Source organism: Theropithecus gelada, chromosome X, assembly GCF_003255815.1.
Source record: "Theropithecus gelada isolate Dixy chromosome X, Tgel_1.0, whole genome shotgun sequence".
In the NCBI taxonomy this organism is placed as follows: Eukaryota; Metazoa; Chordata; class Mammalia; order Primates; family Cercopithecidae; genus Theropithecus; species Theropithecus gelada.
Window position 1 is genome coordinate 106,581,564 of NC_037689.1, and position 21,195 is coordinate 106,602,758.

The 21,195-nt window shown below is 34.8% G+C and overlaps 1 protein-coding gene across 2 annotated transcripts in view; it reads left to right on the plus strand.

The window, feature by feature from the left end:
- Window positions 1-21,195, plus strand: part of COL4A5 (collagen type IV alpha 5 chain) — a 273,060-nt gene that overhangs the window by 121,175 nt on the left and 130,690 nt on the right. For both annotated transcript variants that reach the window (XM_025373371.1, XM_025373372.1), the window contains exons 4-17: window positions 839-883; window positions 5,266-5,310; window positions 5,396-5,458; window positions 7,984-8,037; window positions 8,384-8,410; window positions 10,110-10,190; window positions 12,474-12,536; window positions 14,497-14,532; window positions 14,622-14,663; window positions 14,833-14,925; window positions 17,041-17,094; window positions 17,191-17,247; window positions 17,517-17,561; window positions 19,620-19,673. In XM_025373371.1, coding sequence (XP_025229156.1) covers window positions 839-883; window positions 5,266-5,310; window positions 5,396-5,458; window positions 7,984-8,037; window positions 8,384-8,410; window positions 10,110-10,190; window positions 12,474-12,536; window positions 14,497-14,532; window positions 14,622-14,663; window positions 14,833-14,925; window positions 17,041-17,094; window positions 17,191-17,247; window positions 17,517-17,561; window positions 19,620-19,673 — 759 coding nt within the window. The remainder of the gene's footprint in view (window positions 1-838; window positions 884-5,265; window positions 5,311-5,395; window positions 5,459-7,983; window positions 8,038-8,383; window positions 8,411-10,109; window positions 10,191-12,473; window positions 12,537-14,496; window positions 14,533-14,621; window positions 14,664-14,832; window positions 14,926-17,040; window positions 17,095-17,190; window positions 17,248-17,516; window positions 17,562-19,619; window positions 19,674-21,195) is intronic.

Here is a 21,195-nt window from a genome sequence, read left to right on the forward strand (position 1 = left end):
CTCATTTTGTATAACTGCATTGTATTTCATTGTATATATAAACCATAAGTTAACATTGTGTACATATAAACCATAAATTATTAAGCTAGTCCCCTGTTGATAATTATTTAGGTAGGTTTCAATTTTTTGCTATTAAAAGTTCCTTTTCCTTGGAGCAGAATTAGGTTTTTTAATTCCGATTTTTTAAAGAAAATAGTTAATGAAAACTCAGTGAGGTAAGACTCAATTCTCAGTAATGCGGTTGTGACTAGAAATGGGTACATATATTAACATACACACATGGGTAGGTTCTTTTGTATGGAACTGACAGCTAGAAAGGAAAGTTTATGGTTCTTTTTAAATCGTTCTTAAGCTATGCCAATACAAAGTGCATTATAAAACAAAGCAGAGGTTTAAAAACAGCAGATTCAAGAACAGCACATATTTGGGCTCAGAGATGATGCTCATTATACAAGCATGGCAAGCACATTAACATAATGTGGTAACTGACCAGATTTTCAGCTCCTATTTTGTTTATAAATAAATTATTTGGAGAATGACTGTATCAATATTTTATCTTTGTTTTCTTGTATGGTTCATAATTAACTTTATAGGTATAAAGTTTCATTCATATGTCAGCGATTTCCTTCTCAGGAAATAAAGGCCTTTCTTATTTGGGGTCATACAATTTACCTCAATGCTTTCAGTCTCAATAGTAATTGCTTCTTCCTTGGGTGTATAAGTTTTTCACTAACTTTCACAGATGTTTACAGTAGTTTAAATCTCCTATTTTATAATTGAAAATTAGTTATTTGAGGACTTTTTTGAAGGAAAAAACTAAAAATATTGCATTTTTCAGGGTGATGATGGAATTCCAGGGCCACCAGGACCAAAAGGAATCAGAGTAAGTAGTATTTTCTCTATATCAAATACTTTGTTGGTGGAAACAGATAAAGAACAATGAAATATTATGAGACAGTTGGAAAAGACCCATATTAAAAGGCAGGAAGATAAATACAGTCTTCAAAAAATTACATTTAAGAGTTGGTATGTGTCTGTAACTAACCCTTCTTTAGTATTTTGATAGCTATTATATATATGTGTATATATATGTATGTCTATTTAATATAAAATGATTTTAAAGTAGCTTATGGTTGAGAATTATGAAAGTCCTGAATTCTAAAGTTTGTCGTTTAATTAAAAATCTGTATCATATAGTTGGTTTAAACCAGAACTTCCTAACTGGTGTGATTATCTCAGCCTAGGTCCAGAAGGCTGGTTACCTCAGACTGTATATACTCCTAGTGTACCATGTATAAACATTATCATTCTTTTGTGTATCTGGAAGAGAATAAGTTTAGTTAAAACCACTATATTAAAGAATAACTATTTTGGAATACTGCATTTCTTCAAATCTAACGTGCGTGACTTTTCAAGTCTTGAGGCTCTGAAAAGTAAGGATGCATCTCAAAATTGAAATGTACATTTAGTATAATTTTTTCTCAAAAGCTTTTAAGTTGACATATGTCTTACCATGTATTTTACAACTGAGAGGAAACTGTAGTTTAAAAAATAGTACTGGCTTTTAAAAAATCACATTTTCTGAACCTCAGCTTCTTCATTTGTTAAGTTAGAGAGCTAAACAGAACAATCTCCAAGGTCCCTTTTAGCTCTGAAATACTGTGTTCCTAGATTGATGAAGCTCCCTAATTTGAAAATAAAATACATAATTGGTGACATAGCATGTTTACATGTGTGACAAAGCTAACCATTTGATCTTCAGAAATTTAGTAGATGTATAAATTTTACAAACATTAAAAATATTATATTTGCTATATACTTCTTAAAAGCATGTAGCTTGCCTTGTGTGCATCTTATGACTGATACGGATAGGGTACTGGAAAAGCAGGGAAGAAACTCAAAACCCTTAGTTTATTTCAGCAGACATAATTCTTTATTTTTCTGTAAAAATTGATATCAATATACTATTAAAGCTCTTTATAATAATAAAAATAATTTTTAATATCCCTATAGTTAACATTAACTATGTTCTATATTCTAAGCACTATTTAGACTAAAAAGAATTGGCTGTTTTCTCAGTTCTCATTGCAAGTGTTTGAGATTGCTTTGATACTCCATGTCCCTCAACTAGAACTCCAGTTCTTGGGAATAGGTGGCCTGATAGTTTCTGCATCCTCAGGTGTCAGCTCACAGACAATTCTTGACATGGAGAATTTTGAAGACATTATTGTGGAAACTGATAAAAATATACAAATGTACCGAGCATATAGTATAATGACCCCCCATGAACTCATCACCCAGCTTCAAAAATTAACAACATTTTGATAGTTTTGTTTAACATATACCTTACCTCTTTATTTTTTGGAATATTTTAAGGTAAATCCCTTGCATCATTCATTCTACCAATGAAAACTTCAGCATGCCCCTCTAACTAACAACCACATAACAACTAAACCATCATCATACCTTTAAACATTAGGAATAGTTTTTCAGTACTCTGACGTTCAGTCCACATTCAGTTTTCCTCAGTTGTCTGAAAGATGTCCTTTTATAATGGTTTATTCAACTTAGACCCAAGCAAGTTCCATGTATTGCTTTGGGTTGCTGTTTATTAAACTTGTTTTATTATGCCATCAGAAAAACTGGGTCATTGTACTGCGTTCCACATTCTGGATTTGGCTGATTTGTTTCTTCATGATGTCATTTAAATTGTTCCTCTGTCCCCCATATTTCTTGCAAATTTCAGGTTGCCTTGGAAGAGGCACTAAACAACTTTCTGGGAGTACAGAATTGTACACTTAAGATTGGTATATTTTGCTGTATGTAAATAATACTGCAATAACATTAAAGAAAATAGGAAAAAGTATACTTTATAGGTAGTGTTGTGAACCTAACTATTGAATAACCTTATGCAGCATGAATATCAGGCTATTCTTTTTTTTTTTTTTTTTTTTTTTGATGTTAGGTTTGATCAGTATTCTCAGATAACATTAGCCTGATTCTGCCATCAAAAATTTCCCTGTCAACTTACACTAATGATTTGGCACCCATGGATGGTCATTATTTTGTTCAGACTTGCAAGATGCTGATTTTTAAAATTCTATTAATCATTCATTTATTAGCTGGAATTCTAATAAGGATGAGTTGCTACACCAGAAACTTCAAGTGGTCATCAAGGAAAGTTCTTTGACTTTTTGTTTTCATCATATACACATGGAATTTGTGTGTTTCAATCAATTGTAGTCATTTTTTTGAAGGCCAGTTTGTCCCATCTTTTGCCTGTGAAAGCCTTTTAAAGTTGACTCCTGTCCTGTGTTCTTTTCAGAAAACTCCACTGATCTTTGATAACTTCTTGCTTTTTGGCACAGCAAGCTCTTTCAGGCTCATCCTTTGCATTTTCCCTTTAGATCTGAAATGGGCCATATCTCTGATTCCAGGTTCTTTTTAGTGAAAAATGTGATTTAGATACCACAGTCTGAATGTTACGGGTCTTTATTGCTACTGGATTTGTCATTGTTTCAATGTCTTCTCAGTGGAAATATGTATTTTTAAGAGAAAATTAACATGAGTTCATATTTTTACTTCCAATTGCAATTTAAAATTAAGAAAGGTTTTGTATACTTATTATCTCTCCCCCTCATCTCTCTCTCTGTTGAGGTGAAAATGTTCATTCCTAATAACATAAATGTAATTTCTTATTAATATGCTTCAAAATAACAATGTATAATTTAACAAAATGACAATTTAAATTTTAATAGTGATAATAGGATTCTTGAGAGCCATTAATTATTTATTTGCTGGGATTTTCCCCTTTGAATTGACCAGTTTTGCTAAAGAATTACAGTCAAGACACCACGTTTGATGAAAGGCACTTGAAGTAATTCTTTTCTCTGTATGGTTTTGTCAACAACTTGAAACATAGGTACACTGGATCCAATTTATTTTTCATTTTTAATGATTTCCTTTTTTACCTTTTAAAAAATTTTTAAATTATTTAAAATGTCTATGTGGTTTTATAAGACAAGGTGTAGTCAGAGATGCTTCCCTTTCTTTCTTGCCATTTCCCTAGTGTTTTAATCTTCCTTTGAGAGGTAATCATAATCATTAGTTTTTACACAGTAATCATAGTTTTACATGATGTGAATGTGCCATAATTTGTTTAGTCATGTTCCTGTTGGTGGTCATTTGAGTTGTGTATTAGTCTGTTCTCACACTGCTTATAAAGACATACCCAAGACTAGGTAATTTATAAAGGAAAGAAGTTTAACGGACTAACAGTTCCACATGGCTCAGGAAGCCTCACAATCATGGCAGAAGATGAAAGAAGAGCAAAGGGACATCATACATGGCAGCAGGCAAGAGAAAATGAGAGCCAAAAAAAAGGGGAAACTCCTTATAAAATCATCAGATTTTGTGAGACTTACTACCACAAGACCAGTATGGGGAAACTACCCCCATGATTCAATTATCTCCCACCGGGTCCCTCCCACAACATGGGGGAATTATGGGAGCTACAATTCAAGATGAGATTTCGTTGGGGACACAGCCAAACCGTATCAAGTTGTTTCTAATTTTAACTATAACTGGTTATATGATTGTTTCTAAACTTTAGCTATAAGAATGCTGCAGTTGTTAACTTTGTTTCTCATATTTTGCTTCATAATTTCTAGGGTATCTTCAGGATAGATTCTTAGAAGTGAAATGCTAGGTCAAAAGGCAAATGCATGGGTAACTTTGCTAGATATTTCCAAATTTCCCTCCACAGCGTTTGAATCTTCATTAGCAGTATATGAGAATACTTTTTCACCATAGCCCCACCTACAGAGAATATTGTCAAACTTGTATTTTTGCCAATCATGACAGAGAAATTTAAGAATTTTGGGAGTGATCACTGTTAATGTCTTCAGGGGCAATATATTTGCTCCTCCCCCATCCCCTGCTGAATTAATTTTTCATCACAAACCTGGGAGATCTTTATCTGTTAGAAGAGACATTTCATCCACGAATTTGCCTCCTCCTAATAAGTGCAATGAAGACAATACTCCCTCGAATTGAAGTTTCTTTTATAGTTTTCAATAAAAGAGACTTTTAAACACATATAAGAGATTTTTCTCTAATGTTTCAAAGAACAATGAGTGGTAATAAATAGTGAGACACATTTTTTCCAAATCTATTCTAAAATAATTTTCATAATATCCTTAGGTAGGATATTATTTTATTGTTATTGGTTGTCATTTAGTTTAAGGATTTTATTTCTTCTTATAGGGTCCTCCTGGACTTCCTGGATTTCCAGGGACACCAGGTCTTCCTGTAAGTAGCATTTCACTTTTTAGTTTGAAACCTCTTGAAAAGTAATCTAAGACATATTATACATGTGTTGTGTTGCTTTTCAAAGGGAATGCCAGGCCATGATGGGGCCCCAGGACCTCAAGGTATTCCTGGATGCAATGGAACCAAGGTGAGATCCATCCACTTAATCTTAGGTAGTATACTTGACAATAATTAACTTAAAAACCTAAAGAAATCAATATGAAGAATGTAGAAGGCTTCAGGTCTAGGATATTACATAAAGTATGCTCTGACTATAATTTTCTATATATTGAACTATCAATAATTTCATTAAACATTTATAATTAGGTGGGATGTTGCATTGGGTTGAAGATTACTTACCAAATCCTTTTTTGGCTTTAGCATAAAGTAGGATGAGAATTAAAACAGAATTAGGACATATATGTTTCAAATATTATGTCAGTTGTTGAAAGTAACACTTCTGAATGTCATTCATTTGCTTTGCCATTATTAAAAACCTAGGTACAATTTATGTTTTCAAATATTTCATGTTTTTAAGTTTTTTTAACACACCAAATAACTTCCTTAAGAAAAATCTTAAAAAATTATATGTAATGCAGCACATCCATTTTTACTATAAACCGTCAGTATGAAACCTGAAACTTCTTCACTGGCAAAGATGGTACGTTTAACAATTTTAAATAACCCTAACTTTAGATACGGCAAACTTTTTTTTTCTGATCCAATGTTTCTTCTCTTTAGTCAACTGTTGGATTGAATATAAAGTAATAGATAGCAAGAAAAAATGAGGAAATTTTGCTCTTTTTGTAAGCTTACATATTATAACCAATTCTTATTCCCTCCCCTTTCTCCTTTTCCTTTAGGTTAATGCAATATATTGTTATTCTCTGTATTTTCTTTTCGTATTTTCTGTTTTTCACACAATATTCTGTAAAACTATTCATAAAATACCTTAGATCCTTCTTTCTTTGTTTCGTTTTGTTTTGTTTTTTGAGACGGAGTCTTGCTCTGTTGCCTATGCTGGAGTGCAATGGCATGATCTTGGCTCACTGCAACCTCTGCCTCCCGGATTCAAGTGATTCTCCTGCCTCAGCTTCCTGAGCAGCTGGGATTACAGGCATGTGTCACAATGCCCAACTAAATTTTTTGGTATTTTTAGTAGAGATGCGATTTCACCATGTTGGTCAGGCTGGTCTCGAACTCCTGACCTCTTGATCCACCCGCCTTGACCTCTCAAAGTGCTGGGACTACAGTTGTGAGCCACTGCGCCTGGCCAGATCTTTCTAACTAATGGCATATGTCAGATTTTATATAGGGCATATATTAAAAATAACTCGAACAAACTATTTTGCATTACAATGGCCATATTTTGTGATAATTACTGTACTATATACTTGAGGCAGTACAGTTCTTTTCATCTCCAATATTTCTTCAGGTCAATGTAACCCTTGTTAATAATAATTTTTTAAATTTGGGATTTGTGAGGACCAATCATGTTCTTCATTTTAGCTAGGGCAACCTTAAAGTAATAAGACCAATGTGGAGTTAGTTTACCTGATACATTTCATGTTAAATTGGACTAAATTTTTGTGCCTTGTCTGGTTATTTGTTTATTTTTATATACTTACTTATTTTTGCCAGTGTGCTTTAAGCAACAAACAGATCACTAGCCAAAGTTTCAAATTTGAAGGCCCAGTGTATCTATAATCAGGACAGTGTGCTATATGATTAAAGGGAGCATTGATTAACTTGTGTTTCAGGCTTCCAATTATGTGAGTAACAAACTTTAAACAAATTAAATTGTTTTATTATGTATATTTTAAGTCTGAATGCTTTTCTTACATTTCTTACTATGTAAGTAAAAGAATGAACTTTAAAGTTGGAGCCACAATATATAGGTTTTTTTCTTTTTCTCTCTTTTAAACTTGATGTCTAGGCCACTTCCTTTCTCTCGGGACCTACTTTTCCCATGTGCAACAAGGTGGAGAGAAGGGTATTGGACTCACAAAGACACAACAGTAGTAATTTTATTCTTTCAAACCTTCTGATGAAGTTGTTTCTAGGATTACCATGGCGTATAGGTATTTGAAATGAGGTTGCTTTGATGTTCTTCAACAATTTCAGCTTTTGTTTTCTAAACCAAGTGTCCATATTAGTACTGGGTGCCTAGAAAACATAATGACCTGCAATTGCTAAAACTATTGCTATTATTGTCCTCTTGGTGATATTAATGGCCTTCTTTCTTACCATCTTTTCCCCTTTACAAAAATAATTTGAAATCGTTTACGATAAAAGAAAAATGTAATAGAGCAGTTAAAGTAAGAATCTATATAACACATGGGCAGGAAATTGGGGCAGATCATTAACTATTAAATGTGATGATAGGAATTTGTGGCGTGATTGTCTCAAAATGTCTTTGTTGGAAGAAAAGAACTGAGGTGGATGATTTTTTTTCTTTGCTTCTGATTGGGATGGATGAATTGGGATAAAAGTTGAATTGATATGGATAGTTGATATTGAAGTAATTGGAAAGTGAAGGCTAATGAACTTTTTGGCAATCTGGTATGTTTCAAAATGGCTTTTACAGAAATCTTTTCAAGAAGTCATATCTTGATGGTATAGTTATTCTTTGTTTCTTGTTCCTCCATGCTCTTTATTTTTAACTCCTTCTAGGGAGAACGTGGATTTCCAGGCAGTCCCGGTTTTCCCGGTTTACAGGGTCCTCCAGTAAGTTATAAAATTTGGGATTATGATGAACATAGGAATTAACAAAAGAAGCAGACATGTAGTGAGAAAGCCCAGTGCATTCATGTGGAACAAAGTAATACATTTTAAAGTAATAAACTAGAGGAAAATGTTTCAAAAAGAAGTTGGTAATATAGCTTTCTGCTGGGCAAAAGCAAGAATTTTATATGTATATAAATGTCACCTCTAAGTGTCCTAAGATATATCCTATTCAGAAATGATGCTACAGCAGTATACTCAGTTTATACTCTATTTAGAAAGCATTCTGTAATTGACTTGTTTTTCTCTCTCATACATATAAAATAATCCTTTTTCTTTTTAATAATAGGGACCCCCTGGGATCCCAGGTATGAAGGTAAGCATCTCATCCTGGGGAACGAATGTTTTGAATAAAATATTAGGATAGCCCGCAACTTCAATAGGATAATGACTCAAACTTCTGTCTTAAAATTGATGTTTTAGAAGTTGTGCAGGTATAAACTTACAAGTAGTCTCCTGTGTTCCCATGGCTTTAAGTACCTTGTATGTGCTGATACACTTGAAAATGTGTATATTAGACTTGAGTTTCTTTTCTGACACTTTAAGTCTTCATCTTCTTACACTTTGATACAGTTGACCACCTACTCTCTGTAGAATTATTTTTTTCCCTGGCTTCTGTTACACTGTCCTTTCCTGATTTTTCTTCTGCACCTCTGGTTATTCTGCAGTCTTTTATGTAAGCTCATTCTTTTATGCCCATCAAGCATCAGGTCACAGTCTGTACTCCTTCTTCCCAGAAATATTACTAATGCCCATATTATTGATTACTATCTAGTTACTGAACACCAAATCAGACTTTTCTTCTGAGTTAGCTATGTGTATTCATCAGCCTCTCTGACATCTCCACATGTTCCAAGTAAACCCACCCACAAAATAAACCTGCTCCTCCCTCTGGCTCCTCGTATCTCAGATTTACATCTCTATATGTTATGTACACTTTTACATGATCTCAAACCCCAGAAGTTAACATTTATATTTTCCATTCTTTCACACACCTCCTCATTCAATTCCATCACTAAACACTAAGTGTGCCTATAAAAGGCATCTTAAATTCATTCACTTTTCTTCATTTCCACTATTACCACGTTAGTCATAATGTCTCATCTTGATTACTGCAATAACCTCTTATCTAGTCTCTTTTTTTCACTACTGCTCCATCCTTACCTCCCCTCCTGTTTTATTCTTTACAAAGCAACCAAGAATGATATTTTTAAAGTGTTAATTGATAATTTAATCTCCCTGCTTATAAATCTTCAAGGACTTTCTACTGTGTATCTAAGGTAAAGTCCATAGTTTGTTTGTAAGAACTGCATGCTCTGGTCCTTGCCTACATTGACAGCCTTATCTTAAACCACTAAACTTATCCTTTAGCTCACTGACCACATCAGTCTGCATTTAGTTATTGGGATATGCCAAACGTTTTGCTTTTGGAGTCTTTCGTGTATATGGTTTACTTTGCCTAATATTCTTCCTCCTGTCTTTACCTGAATGACTCACTATCCTTCAAGTCTCAGGCTGAATGTTACCTTCACAGATTGCCCTTCTTTGACTACCCAAACTAAAGTAATTTTCTCCACTAGTTTTTTTTCAATTATTGTACCACGTATTTTTCTTCATAGCCCTTAATATTCGCAGCCCTTGATGTTGTCATCTTATATTTTTACATATTAGGGTCTGTATTTTCCCATTATATTGTTAGCTTTATGAGAACAGAGGCCTTGTTTATCTTCTCTATTAGTGATTACCCAGAACCTACCACAGTTGTTGGCAAATACTTAATATTTACTACGTATTTTTTACGAGTAACTGAAGGTACTACACTCTTAATAAATCTACTGTTCTTCAGTGTACTCTGGCCACTTCCTCATTTTCCTTTAAAAGTTTTTTATTACTGAGATGGCCTAATCTTTTAGTACATCTCTGTTACAAATTGAATCTTCAGATCATTTTTGTGGTTTGCTGGTTTTCATGTATAATAACTGTGTCTTAGAACTTCCATTGATGGCTTCTTTTAGGGTGAACCAGGTAGTATAATTATGTCATCACTGCCAGGACCAAAGGGTAATCCAGGATATCCAGGTCCTCCTGGAATACAAGTAAGTATCCGGTGATTTTCTTTTTTTGCTATATTGATTAAACCAAAAGATTACAACAATCCCTCAACCTTTAGTACTCTCTGTTTTTGTCGTAAAAATTATCATCAGATGTTTATTAGACATTACATGTACTTTCTACCTGAAAATAAAAGCAATCTGGACCAGGGAGAATTTTAACAACATCTGCTTCATTCTTTTGCTTTTCTATCCAGTTTTTTGGGGATTGGCAGCAGAAATAGGGTTCTATATTCTTATTCTTGTACTGTGGAGAGCAGTAGGGTCTTTTGTACATTTACAAAAGACCTAATTAAAAATAAAAAGTATGGGTGTCCCATTGAATATATTAAAATATATCATTTGTAACACTATCAGTTATGCATAACATATGAACATATTTTGAAGGCTGAAGGAATACAGTTTATGCATAGTGAACATCAAATGTAATCTTAAGAAAAAAATTTTAGCCTGTAGAAAACATGCATAGAGAGAGCAGTAACTTTCGAATGTAGATTAGGAGGTCAATTTCTCAGGGTTTATATTTCATGATAATTGATTCCTTTGCCCAAAATAAAAAATCAAAACTTTCTGGTAGTTTATCACTAAGATACAAGACTGGGGACTTTTTTCATTAGCTACCTTCTCATTTCTTACTTGATATCACCCATCCACAGTTTTTAAAATTCACTAAATCTTGCCCTTTATATTTTATAAATTGTTATGAAGTAATATTTGAAAATACAACAGAATACATGCAAAATATACGTATGTTATGAAGCATAACTATAAAGTGAACAACATTTAAGAGCTAGAAAATTACAAATGATTTTTAATCAACCTGTGTGTCCCTTGGTAACCAAATCCTTCTGCTTTGCCCCAAGACATAGCTACCCTCCTGAGTTTTCCACTGTGCCTTAAAAATAGCTTTATTATATATGCATATATTTCTAAGTAATAGAATATTTAGTTTTGCTTTATAAAATAATGTAATATTTATGTAGTTTTCTGCAACTTACTTTTTCTACTTGATATGCTAAGATTCATCCATATTATTGGATATGGCTTTAGTTCACTCAGTTTCACTTTCATATAACTTTCCATTTGTGAACATACTACAATTTGGTGTTTTTTGTTTTATGTGGTGTTTGTTGTTGTTGTTGTTCTTTTGAGATAGCATCTTGCACTCTTGCCCAGAAAGGAGTGCAGTGGCATGATCATGGCTCACTGCGGTCTCGACCTCCTGGGCTTAAGCAATCCTCCCACCTCAGCTTCCTGAGTAGCTGGGACTACAGGTGCACATCACCACACCTGGCTACTTTTTAAAATTTTTCGTGGAGACAAGGTCTCACCATGTTTCCAAGGCTGGTCTCAAATATCTGAGCTCAAGCGATCCTCCTGTTTAGGCCTCCCAAAGTATTAGTTAGGATTACAGGTGTGAGCCTCTGTGCCAAGCCCACAATTTTTTCATTACAAAAAAATCCATGATTTATATCTAACTATAGAATTGCTAGATTGTAGGCCAAATTTTCGGTTTTTAACATGCCAAATTATTCCATAACACTTGTATCATTCTCTTATAATTTATCCCAGTTACTCTTATTTCCCTCTGTCTTTAATCTTATCTATTTTTAAATTAGAGAAGCTATCTTGAAAGTACTAGCCTTTCCCTTCTCATTTATAGCATAAAAGCCCCAACTAAATGCATACCTTTATCACTTTATTTTGTAAATTTTCCTTATTATTTGTCTTATATTTATTTACCACTTTAAACCACAAATTTTCTTATAACTACTTAATCCTTTTATCCCTATGCATTTTAAAATTTCACTTAGAATATTGCTGAATGATAAAATTGTAGAGCAGAATTCCAGTGACAACTGAAGTTTAAATGAAGTCTAAATTTCATCCATTTAGTTCTTTGTAAGATACAATGAGGGGGCCGGGCACAGTGGCTCACGCCTGTAATCCCAGCACTTTGGGAGACCGAGTCATGATATCGAGAGCAGTCTGGCCAACATGGTGAAACCCCGTCTCTACTAAAAATACGATAATTAGCCAGGCGTGGTGGCAGGTGCCTGTAATCTCAGCTACTCAGGAGGCTGAGGCAGGAGAATCACTTGAACCCAGGAGGCGGAGGTTGCAGTGAGCCGAGATCATGCCATTGCACTCCAGCCTGGGCAACACGAGTGAGACTTCGTCTCCAAAAAAAAAAATACAATGAAGGGCTTGTTTTTTTAGTTTTTTTGTTTTTTATTTTCATCATTTTCTTTACTCACTTTATAACAGGGCCTACCTGGTCCCACTGGTATACCAGGGCCAATTGGTCCCCCAGGACCACCAGGTTTGATGGTAAGCTCTCTTCTTTAATTTAATTTCTCTCCCTTTCCTTTCTGACTTCTTTCATGAATATTAATATTATTTATAATACTTGAAAACATAATGCATTCTCAACATTCCTAATTTATAATTTTCTTATTTAAAGGTGACTTTACAATGATGTGGTGAATAATATGCATTCTAAGTAATGGCTCCATTTTATAGATGGAAAAATGAGGTATATAAAAGGAAAGATTTATGATGAAATATTTTGTTGGTTGCTTCTTGATGTATCAGTGTTGAAGTCAATTCTGGCCATTTCAGAAAGTCTTTTAAGGCAGTTTTCTAATCACTTGATGAAACATGTTTCTTCAAACTGCAATTTTTTGTTTAAGAACAAAAGCAGGGCTTCATAAAAAATATTGGCTTTCATTTCTTAGGCGCATGGGACAAAACAGTAGAATTGGTGAGGGGAGCGATCACTATGCAATTGGTCACAGGTTTTTATACCCGCAAAACTTCTACAGATCCTGAATGTGTAACCGATTCTCTTACTTTACTACCTCTATAGTCACTCTTATTTTCTATCCTTGTAAATTCTAAGTATTTTTACTTCTGCAATACTTAGATTTCATTCAAGTCATGTTTTGGACTTACAACTTTGCTGTTGACCTCTTAAAAGGCCAAGAAAATTGTATTTGAGTAGAAGTAATTTCTCATGTGCCACTCTATCTCTCATCTACCATATATTTAAGTGACAGTTTTCATTATACCTGTATAGATTGTACATTTTTGTTTGTGACAATTGGTCCTGCACTTTTGAATGAAGGAAATAATGTTTGATAAATACTAGAGGAATCTACCCGAAAAGATTGTGATTTCTGCTTTCCTATAACTTTTTGGGGGAAGATTACAAAACCCTTCAGTTTGTTTTAGTTGTAGACTTCATGCAAAGCATGAAGCTATGGACTTTTACACTTTTTCCTAATTCTGCTGTTGGAACATTGGTGCCCCTTGAGTATGCTGTTACACCTTGAATTTCCTGAACCATTGTGGCCACTTAACCGATTCACTTTACATTTCTGGATATTCCTTGAATTAACCCTAATTCAACAGGTGAAGCCAAATCTTAGAAATGCCACCAAGAGGCCGGGTGCGGTAGGTCATGCCTGTAATCCCAGCACTTTGGAAGGCTAAGGCGGGTGGATCACCTGAGGTTGGGAGTTCGAGATCAGCCTGACCAATATGGAGAAACCTTGTCTCTACTAAAAATACAAAAAATTAGCCAGGCTTGGTGGTGCATACCTGTAATTCCAGCTACTCGGGAGGCTGAGACAGGAGAATCACTTGAACCCAGGAGGCGGAGGTTGTGGTGAGCCGAGATCGTTCCATTGCACTCCAGCCTGGGCAACAAGAGGGAAACTCCGTCTCACAAAAAAAAAAAAAAAAAAAAACAACGAAAGAAATGTCACCAAGATACAATATATAAATAAATAGGCCCATTGAGGTTAAGAGGCAACATACTTGAGCAGAAAGGTGCCTATTTAATTTTTCAAACCTTGAAACATTCTCAAATACACAAAGTCAGATTGTATAAAAATCAAACTGGATTTTAAAAAATAACACATGGTTTTTCGAACTTGATAGTTAATTGCGTTATGGTACCTAAATTTACCTATAATTCTGATGTGAAAAATTTGATGGGCTGTTGAGATTAACTTTTGAATTGATTTTTGACACTGGGGCTACCTGTCTACCTCTGCCCATCCCAGTTTTTTTCTCTTGCCCATTTCTGTTCTGTCATCAGAGGTACTCACATTCATCTAACTCATTTTAATCAGTTAAAACGTGTGTCTCTGACTAAAATGAAAACAGACAAGAAAATACTATTTTGATGTGCTTTTTCACACCTTACTCTTTCTGAAACTAAGTAACTTTTAAAATTAACTTATTAATATAACATTTTATTTTCTCTTTTTTCTTCTCTTCATAGGGCCCTCCTGGTCCACCAGGACTTCCAGGACCAAAGGTAATTTTCTTTTTCTTTATATCTTTTATTTGGTGTGTATTCTTTTCTTACTGTCAGTGAGATTTTTAAATGGAAACTTCTCTTTCCAGGGGAATATGGGCTTAAATTTCCAGGGACCCAAAGGTGAAAAGGTGAGTAAAGAAAGAGAGTTGGTTATTCAGCCCTCAGCTTTCTCTTTTTGTAGTCATTTGAACTGCCTTCTTTCTTTCTCTTGCTTCTTGCAGTTATCTTATCTTACATGTCATATTATTGTCTGTGGTGGTTATGAAATATCACTGCCTTATTTTGTCTTGCAAACAGGGTGAGCAAGGTCTTCAGGGCCCACCTGGGCCACCTGGGCAGATCAGTGAACAGAAAAGACCAATTGATGTAGAGTTTCAGAAAGGAGATCAGGTGAGTAAGTAGGGAGGAAGTCAATGAAAATCTTGCTATGGATATGTTAATTAGTTTGATGGTGGTAACCACTTCACAATGTATATGTATATCAAAACATCACATTGTTTACACCTTAGATATATACAGTTTTTAATTAGTCATTTATACCTCAATAAATCTGAAAAAATAAAATGATAAAAAGTTAAAAATAATATTTATATGTAAGTGGCATTCCATTAAAATGCATTATAAGCTGAAATGTGGTTATATATCAGGTTATTTTTTAAATAACAAGGATCTGAGATTATTATTATTATTTTTTTGAGACTGAGTCTTGCTCTTGTCACCCAGGCTAGAGTGCAATGGCATGATCTTGGCTCACTGCAACCTCTGCCTCCTAGGTTCAAGCGATTCTCCTGCCTCAGCCTCCCTAGTAGCTAGGATTACAGGTGCCACCACCGCACCCTGCTAATTTTTGTATTTTTAGTAGAGATGGGGTTTCACCACGTTGGCCAGGCTGGTCTTGAACTCCTGACCTCGTGATCCACCTGCCTCAGGCTCCCAAAGTGCTGGGATTCCAGGCGTAAGCCACCACGCCTGGCTGAGATCATTAAATTTTTAAAATAACTTTATCAAGATACAGTTTACATACATAGAATCCACCCATTTAAAGTGTACAATTCAATTTTTTTAGTGTATTCACAGGGTAGTGAAACTATCCGTGCAATCTAACTTCAGAAAATTTTTAGGCTTCCTTAAAAAAATCTCCATACCTATGTTAGCTGTACTCCCTATTTCTCCCCAAATTGACCAGCCCTAGGTAATCACTAATCTACTTCTTGGCTCTGTAAATTTCTCTATTCTGGATATTTCATATAAATGGAATCATATAATATGTGATCTTCTGTGTCTGGCTTCTTTTACTTAGCATAGTGTTTTCTTGTTAAATCATTTTGCAGCACATATCAGTGCTTCATTCCTTTTTATGGCTGAATAATATTTCATTGTGTAAATAGTCTACATTTTGTTTATCCATTTATTAATCAGTTGATGGGCATTTGGGTTATTTCCATTTTTGGCTATTTGAAGAATCCATTCATGTATAAAATTAGGTTATGGTAAGTCAGAATGATGACAGTGTTCTCTACATTTCACCGATATGCAAGGAGAAAGATAATGTTACTCTATAAGCCTTTGCTGTGTTTAGAAATAATTATCTGATACCCTGCTTTTGCTAGAGTAGATGAGGGAAATTAGATATATTTTTAAAGCATACTGGCCCACACTTAAACAAACAGAATGTATGCATTTTTGTTTCTCTTAAATGTGAATAAGAAAGTTAAGAATAAAGGAAAAGTTGTATTGAAACTCTACCATCAATATGACTTTGGCCATTTAATTATCTGCCAAAATATATGTATGCCATTTGACCCCAAAATCTCCTTGTTTTAGGTATTCTTACTTTGTATAAAATATTTTATAAGAATAAAAAATTGTCATTTTTTCATTTTAAGTGTTGCCTTGTTATTTACCTCAAATCTTGGCTTGTATATAGACAAGAAATTAACTGAAATGAGCAAAGATAGCTCTAGTTAATTTTGCTTAGAATATTTCAACCTTAAATTAGAAACACCCTATTATCTTTGGTTATACTACATGAGTATACAGTTCAGTTTAATTTTTTTAGAGGGAGATTTATTTTTATTTTATTTTATTGTTTAAAAAATTTCTACCTTTATTATATATACAGGGGGTACATGTACAGGTTTGTCACATGGGTATATTGTATGATGCTGAGGTTTGGGGTACAGATCCCATCAGCCAGGTAGTGAACATAGTACTCAGAAGTTAGCTTTACAAGTATTACCTGCCTCCCTCTACTCTTAGTAGTCCCCAGTGTCTGTTGTTGCCATCTTTATGTCCTTGTGCCCCCAATGAGACCATGTGGTATTTGATGTTTTGTTCATGCATTAATTCACTTAGGATTATGGCCTCCAGCTCTAACCATGTTGCTGCAACACAGATGTAGCTGTGGTTCAGTTTATTAAAAATGCTTCTAGCTAGTGCTAGTGCTTAGAATGAAAAGCATGTTCCAGTATTAACATTGACTTCCTTTCCCCTACTACTACATAGGGACTTCCTGGTGACCGAGGGCCTCCTGGACCTCCAGGGATACGTGGTCCTCCAGTAAGTAACCTAAAGTGCTTTAGCATCATTTAATGTAAATTGGCATTGGTACACAATACTCTATGAACCAATGTGAAACTATTTTTATGTGTACAGGGTCCCCCAGGTGGTGAGAAAGGTGAGAAGGGTGAGCAAGGAGAGCCAGGCAAAAGAGTAAGTGATGTAACTGCTAATATTCTTTGCAAAAAATTCTAAATGTGTGTGTGTGTGTGTGTGTGTGTGTGTGTGTGTGTGTGATTTTATTCTTCCTACATCTTACTTCCATTGTTTCAAAATATCACTACTGACATTATAATGTTGATGTCTAAAAAGTCTACTTAATATAGTCCAAGCCAGTAATAAAGCTTGTTATATTCTTTAACTTTATACTTCCTAACTAACAAATGTATGTTGTTGCTCTATCATTTCTTTGTATCGTGTAGGGTAAACCAGGCAAAGATGGAGAAAACGGCCAACCAGGAATTCCTGTGAGTAGCTAAGGTTCTTCCCCCTGCAAAACTGGAGACATTTATATGTTGGTATAACATATGGTGGTAGAGAAAGAGTATGACAAAGAGTGTGGGGTCTGGAAATAGTTTAAATGAATTGAAATTATCCAGTCTTTGTCTTTTGAATATAATTTTCAATTTTTAAAAATGTTTGTGAGTCCATAGTAGGTGTATATATTTATTTATGAGGTACATGAGATGTTTTGATACACATATGCAATGTGAAATAAGCACATCATGGAGAATGGGGTATTCTTCCCCTCAAGCGTTTATCCTTTGCATTACAAACAATCCAATTACACCAAATATAAATTTGAGGTTCATCTATTTTTTAAAGTCAGACTTATTGAGATATAATTTACATATAGTAAAAGGAACTATTTTTAATTTACAGTTCTGTGTTTTTTTATTTTTTTGTTTTTTTGTTTTTTTTGAGACAGAGTCTTGCTCTGTAGCCCAGGCTGGAGTGCAGTGGCCGGATCTCAGCTCACTGCAAGCTCCGCCTCCCAGGTCCACGCCATTCTCCTGCCTCAGTCTCCGGAGTAGCTGGGACTACAGGCGCCCGCCACCTCGCCCAGCTAGTTGTATTTTTTCAGTAGAGACGGGGTTTCACCGTGTTAGCCAGGATGGTCTTCATCTCCTGACCTCGTGATCCACCCGTCTTGGCCTCCCAAAGTGCTGGGATTACAGGCTTGAGCCACCGCGCCTGGCTACAGTTCTGTGTTTTGACAAACACATACAGTTGTGTCACCACCACCATAATCAAGAACACTTCCATCACCTTCAAAAGTTCCCTCATGCTCTTTTGTAGTTATCTCCTCCCTATTCCCCATCCCAACCTCCTTGCAACAACTGATCTTTTGTCAGTCTCTTTAATTTTGCCTATTTCCAAATGTCAGATACATTGGATCATTTTGTATATAGCCTTTTGAATCAGGATCCTTTCACATAGCATAATACATTGAATTGTGTATCAGTTCATTTTTTTATTGCTGAATAGTATTTGATAATTTGAATATACCATGGTTTGTTTATCCATTTACCCATTGAAGGATATTTTGGTTGTTTCTGTGTTGTGGCCATCATGAATAAAACTATTATAAATATTCCCATACAGTTTTTCTGTGTGTGTGAACATGTTTTTTCAGTAAAAGTTTTGACAGGTAATATTTCTACTTACTACCAAAAAGGGGCATGGGAAATAAAATATGTAATTCCAAAAACATTATTTCAAGCAGCTTCAGTATCAAGAGTATCCACAGTAGGCAAGAGTTTTTCAAGGACAGAGAGAATATTTGATGAAATTTGTAAGTTATTCCATGGGAAAAGGATAATTCTTAACAAGATAGGTTAGAATTACTAAATTCAGATAAGTTGGTTTCAGGATATTTTACTAAACAGGCAATCCTCAATTTACAATCTCTAGTTCAAAAATATTTTATATTATAAAATATCAAGAGGTAAATTCAGGGCCTCAGTTCCTGGCTTCTTTTGGAACAATTGGTCTTTGTCTTGATTCAGGCAGCTGTGATATTCAACAATTGCCTCTTAGTGTTTTCAACAAATGGGGGTTGGGCGGTAGGGAGGCTGTTCTCTTGTTCTCTGTTTGCACTGGGAGAGCCCAAGTTGGGTCAAATAAAGGCAGCCTTGCAAATAGTCTTCTTTTGAACCACCAGACAGATCAAATAATGATAATTCTCTGGAAATGGGGCTTTGAAGGAGCTCCAGCCCTGTTCTTTCCTCTCCAGTTGCTGCTAGGCTGCTGGTTTTCACCTTGATTGTGAGGAGAGGTGGTGGGAATAGAGCAAGTTAAAATGCCACAAAGCTCTGAGTTCTCACAAGATTCAGCATTTTTTTTTTTTTTTTTTCTGAGAAAACACTCCTTGAATTGTTGCAAGCTTTGGTTAAGTTATGAAAGTTAATTCTGACTGACCATTTTTGCCACTATTCTCATTGCTTCTATGGAGAAGACAATTTTTGGAGATTTCCTAACCCCACAATTTGTGCTCATGTCACCCTATCTGCTATTTTTTAAAGGGTTTGCCTGGTGATCCTGGTTACCCTGGTGAACCCGGAAGGGATGGTGAAAAGGTAAGAATTTTAATACTTTGAAGTGACTGGTTTAGTCTAGCTAAAATAATCCTTTTCTTCTCTCAAGCTTGAATTATAAATGGAAAACGTCTACATAACTAGCTTTTATATTCAAAATATTCCTTCTTTATTCATCTTTTGCTCATTTTTCTTTTATACCACACTTGCTAAATTTTCTTCCATTGCCATAAATCACAGTCCATGTTGCAGAAATACATTAAGCATTGTTTAACTTTAGCATCTCCACTGTGAAAAGTCATTGCCTTTACTTTGAGCATGTGTCGGCAAAACTTTTTTTTCCGCAAAGAGAATTCAGCACTATTTTAGTGAGGTCCTCTTACGAAAAAGGCTTATAGTTGTGAATGTAGAACGTTGCCACTAAACATTTCCATTCTGTATGCAATTATTGTCTGTAAGTCTGTGGCTAATTCTTTTTTTTTTTTTTTTTTTTTGGAGACGGAGTTTCGCTCTGTCTCCCAGGCTGGAGTGCAGTGGCCGGATCACAGCTCACTGCAAACTCCGCCTCCCGGGTTTACGCCTTTCTCCTGCCTCAGCCTCCCGAGTAGCTAGGACTACAGGCGCCTGTCTGTGGCTAATTCTTTGTTGTTTTTCCCCCCTACTGGGCCAATGCAGCCTGACAGGTCAATTATTTAGTTACCTATTTTTCAAATGACTTTGAAGCATTGTATGAAGCACACAATTACCAGAGTTTTAGCAGGTCACAAAATAACCAGTACTCCAATCCCTCTTGTCTTTAATTGCTTTGTATCAAAAACTGAAAGCTTTTTTGTTTTTCAGGCAAGGAAGGAAAGGCCTTACAAACTTGAATGTAGGCAGAAGGCACATATTTTAATGGTGGTTTATTTCTAAATTAGGTCTAAGTTCTAGCATGGCTTAAAAGGCACAATTAGCATAAAGGGAGGTAGGAAATACTCAGATAAAATGGTTTTTTGTCAAGTAGTATTTGTATATAGATGGATGGCTTCTATGAACAAGACTAGAGTCAGAATAGAAGTATGAAAAAGACCATCCTTGTGTCTTGGCCAGTAGTAGAGTAATATTTGAATATTGAATATTGTGTTTTTTCCATGCTGTTATAGCTACTAATCAACGATAAAAGTTCTATCTGAACTTGTCTTTCATTAGCTTCCAAGAGCAAGCTCACAAAAGCAATTCAGAGTTACTAGCTATTATTGATGATAGTTGAGTCCATCGCTTCTGAAATATCTGTCACTAATAGAAATGACACTACATTTATGTCCTTGGCTAGTTTTATGAGGAGAAATATGGCTAAATGTAAAAAAAAAAATGTAAGTTTTTCACTGATTCTAGTGCTACCATTTTTTTCTATTATCTTCTTTATAGAGTATTTGTAGTTGGCTAAAAATAGGAATCTTAAAAATAAAAAAAACATTACAACTAGAAATACCTTAAAACTCTGGTCCAAAAATCTTTATTCTTTGTATATAAACCGGAGAAGTTAATTAACTTGGTCAATATTATATAGCTAGTAAATCTGAGA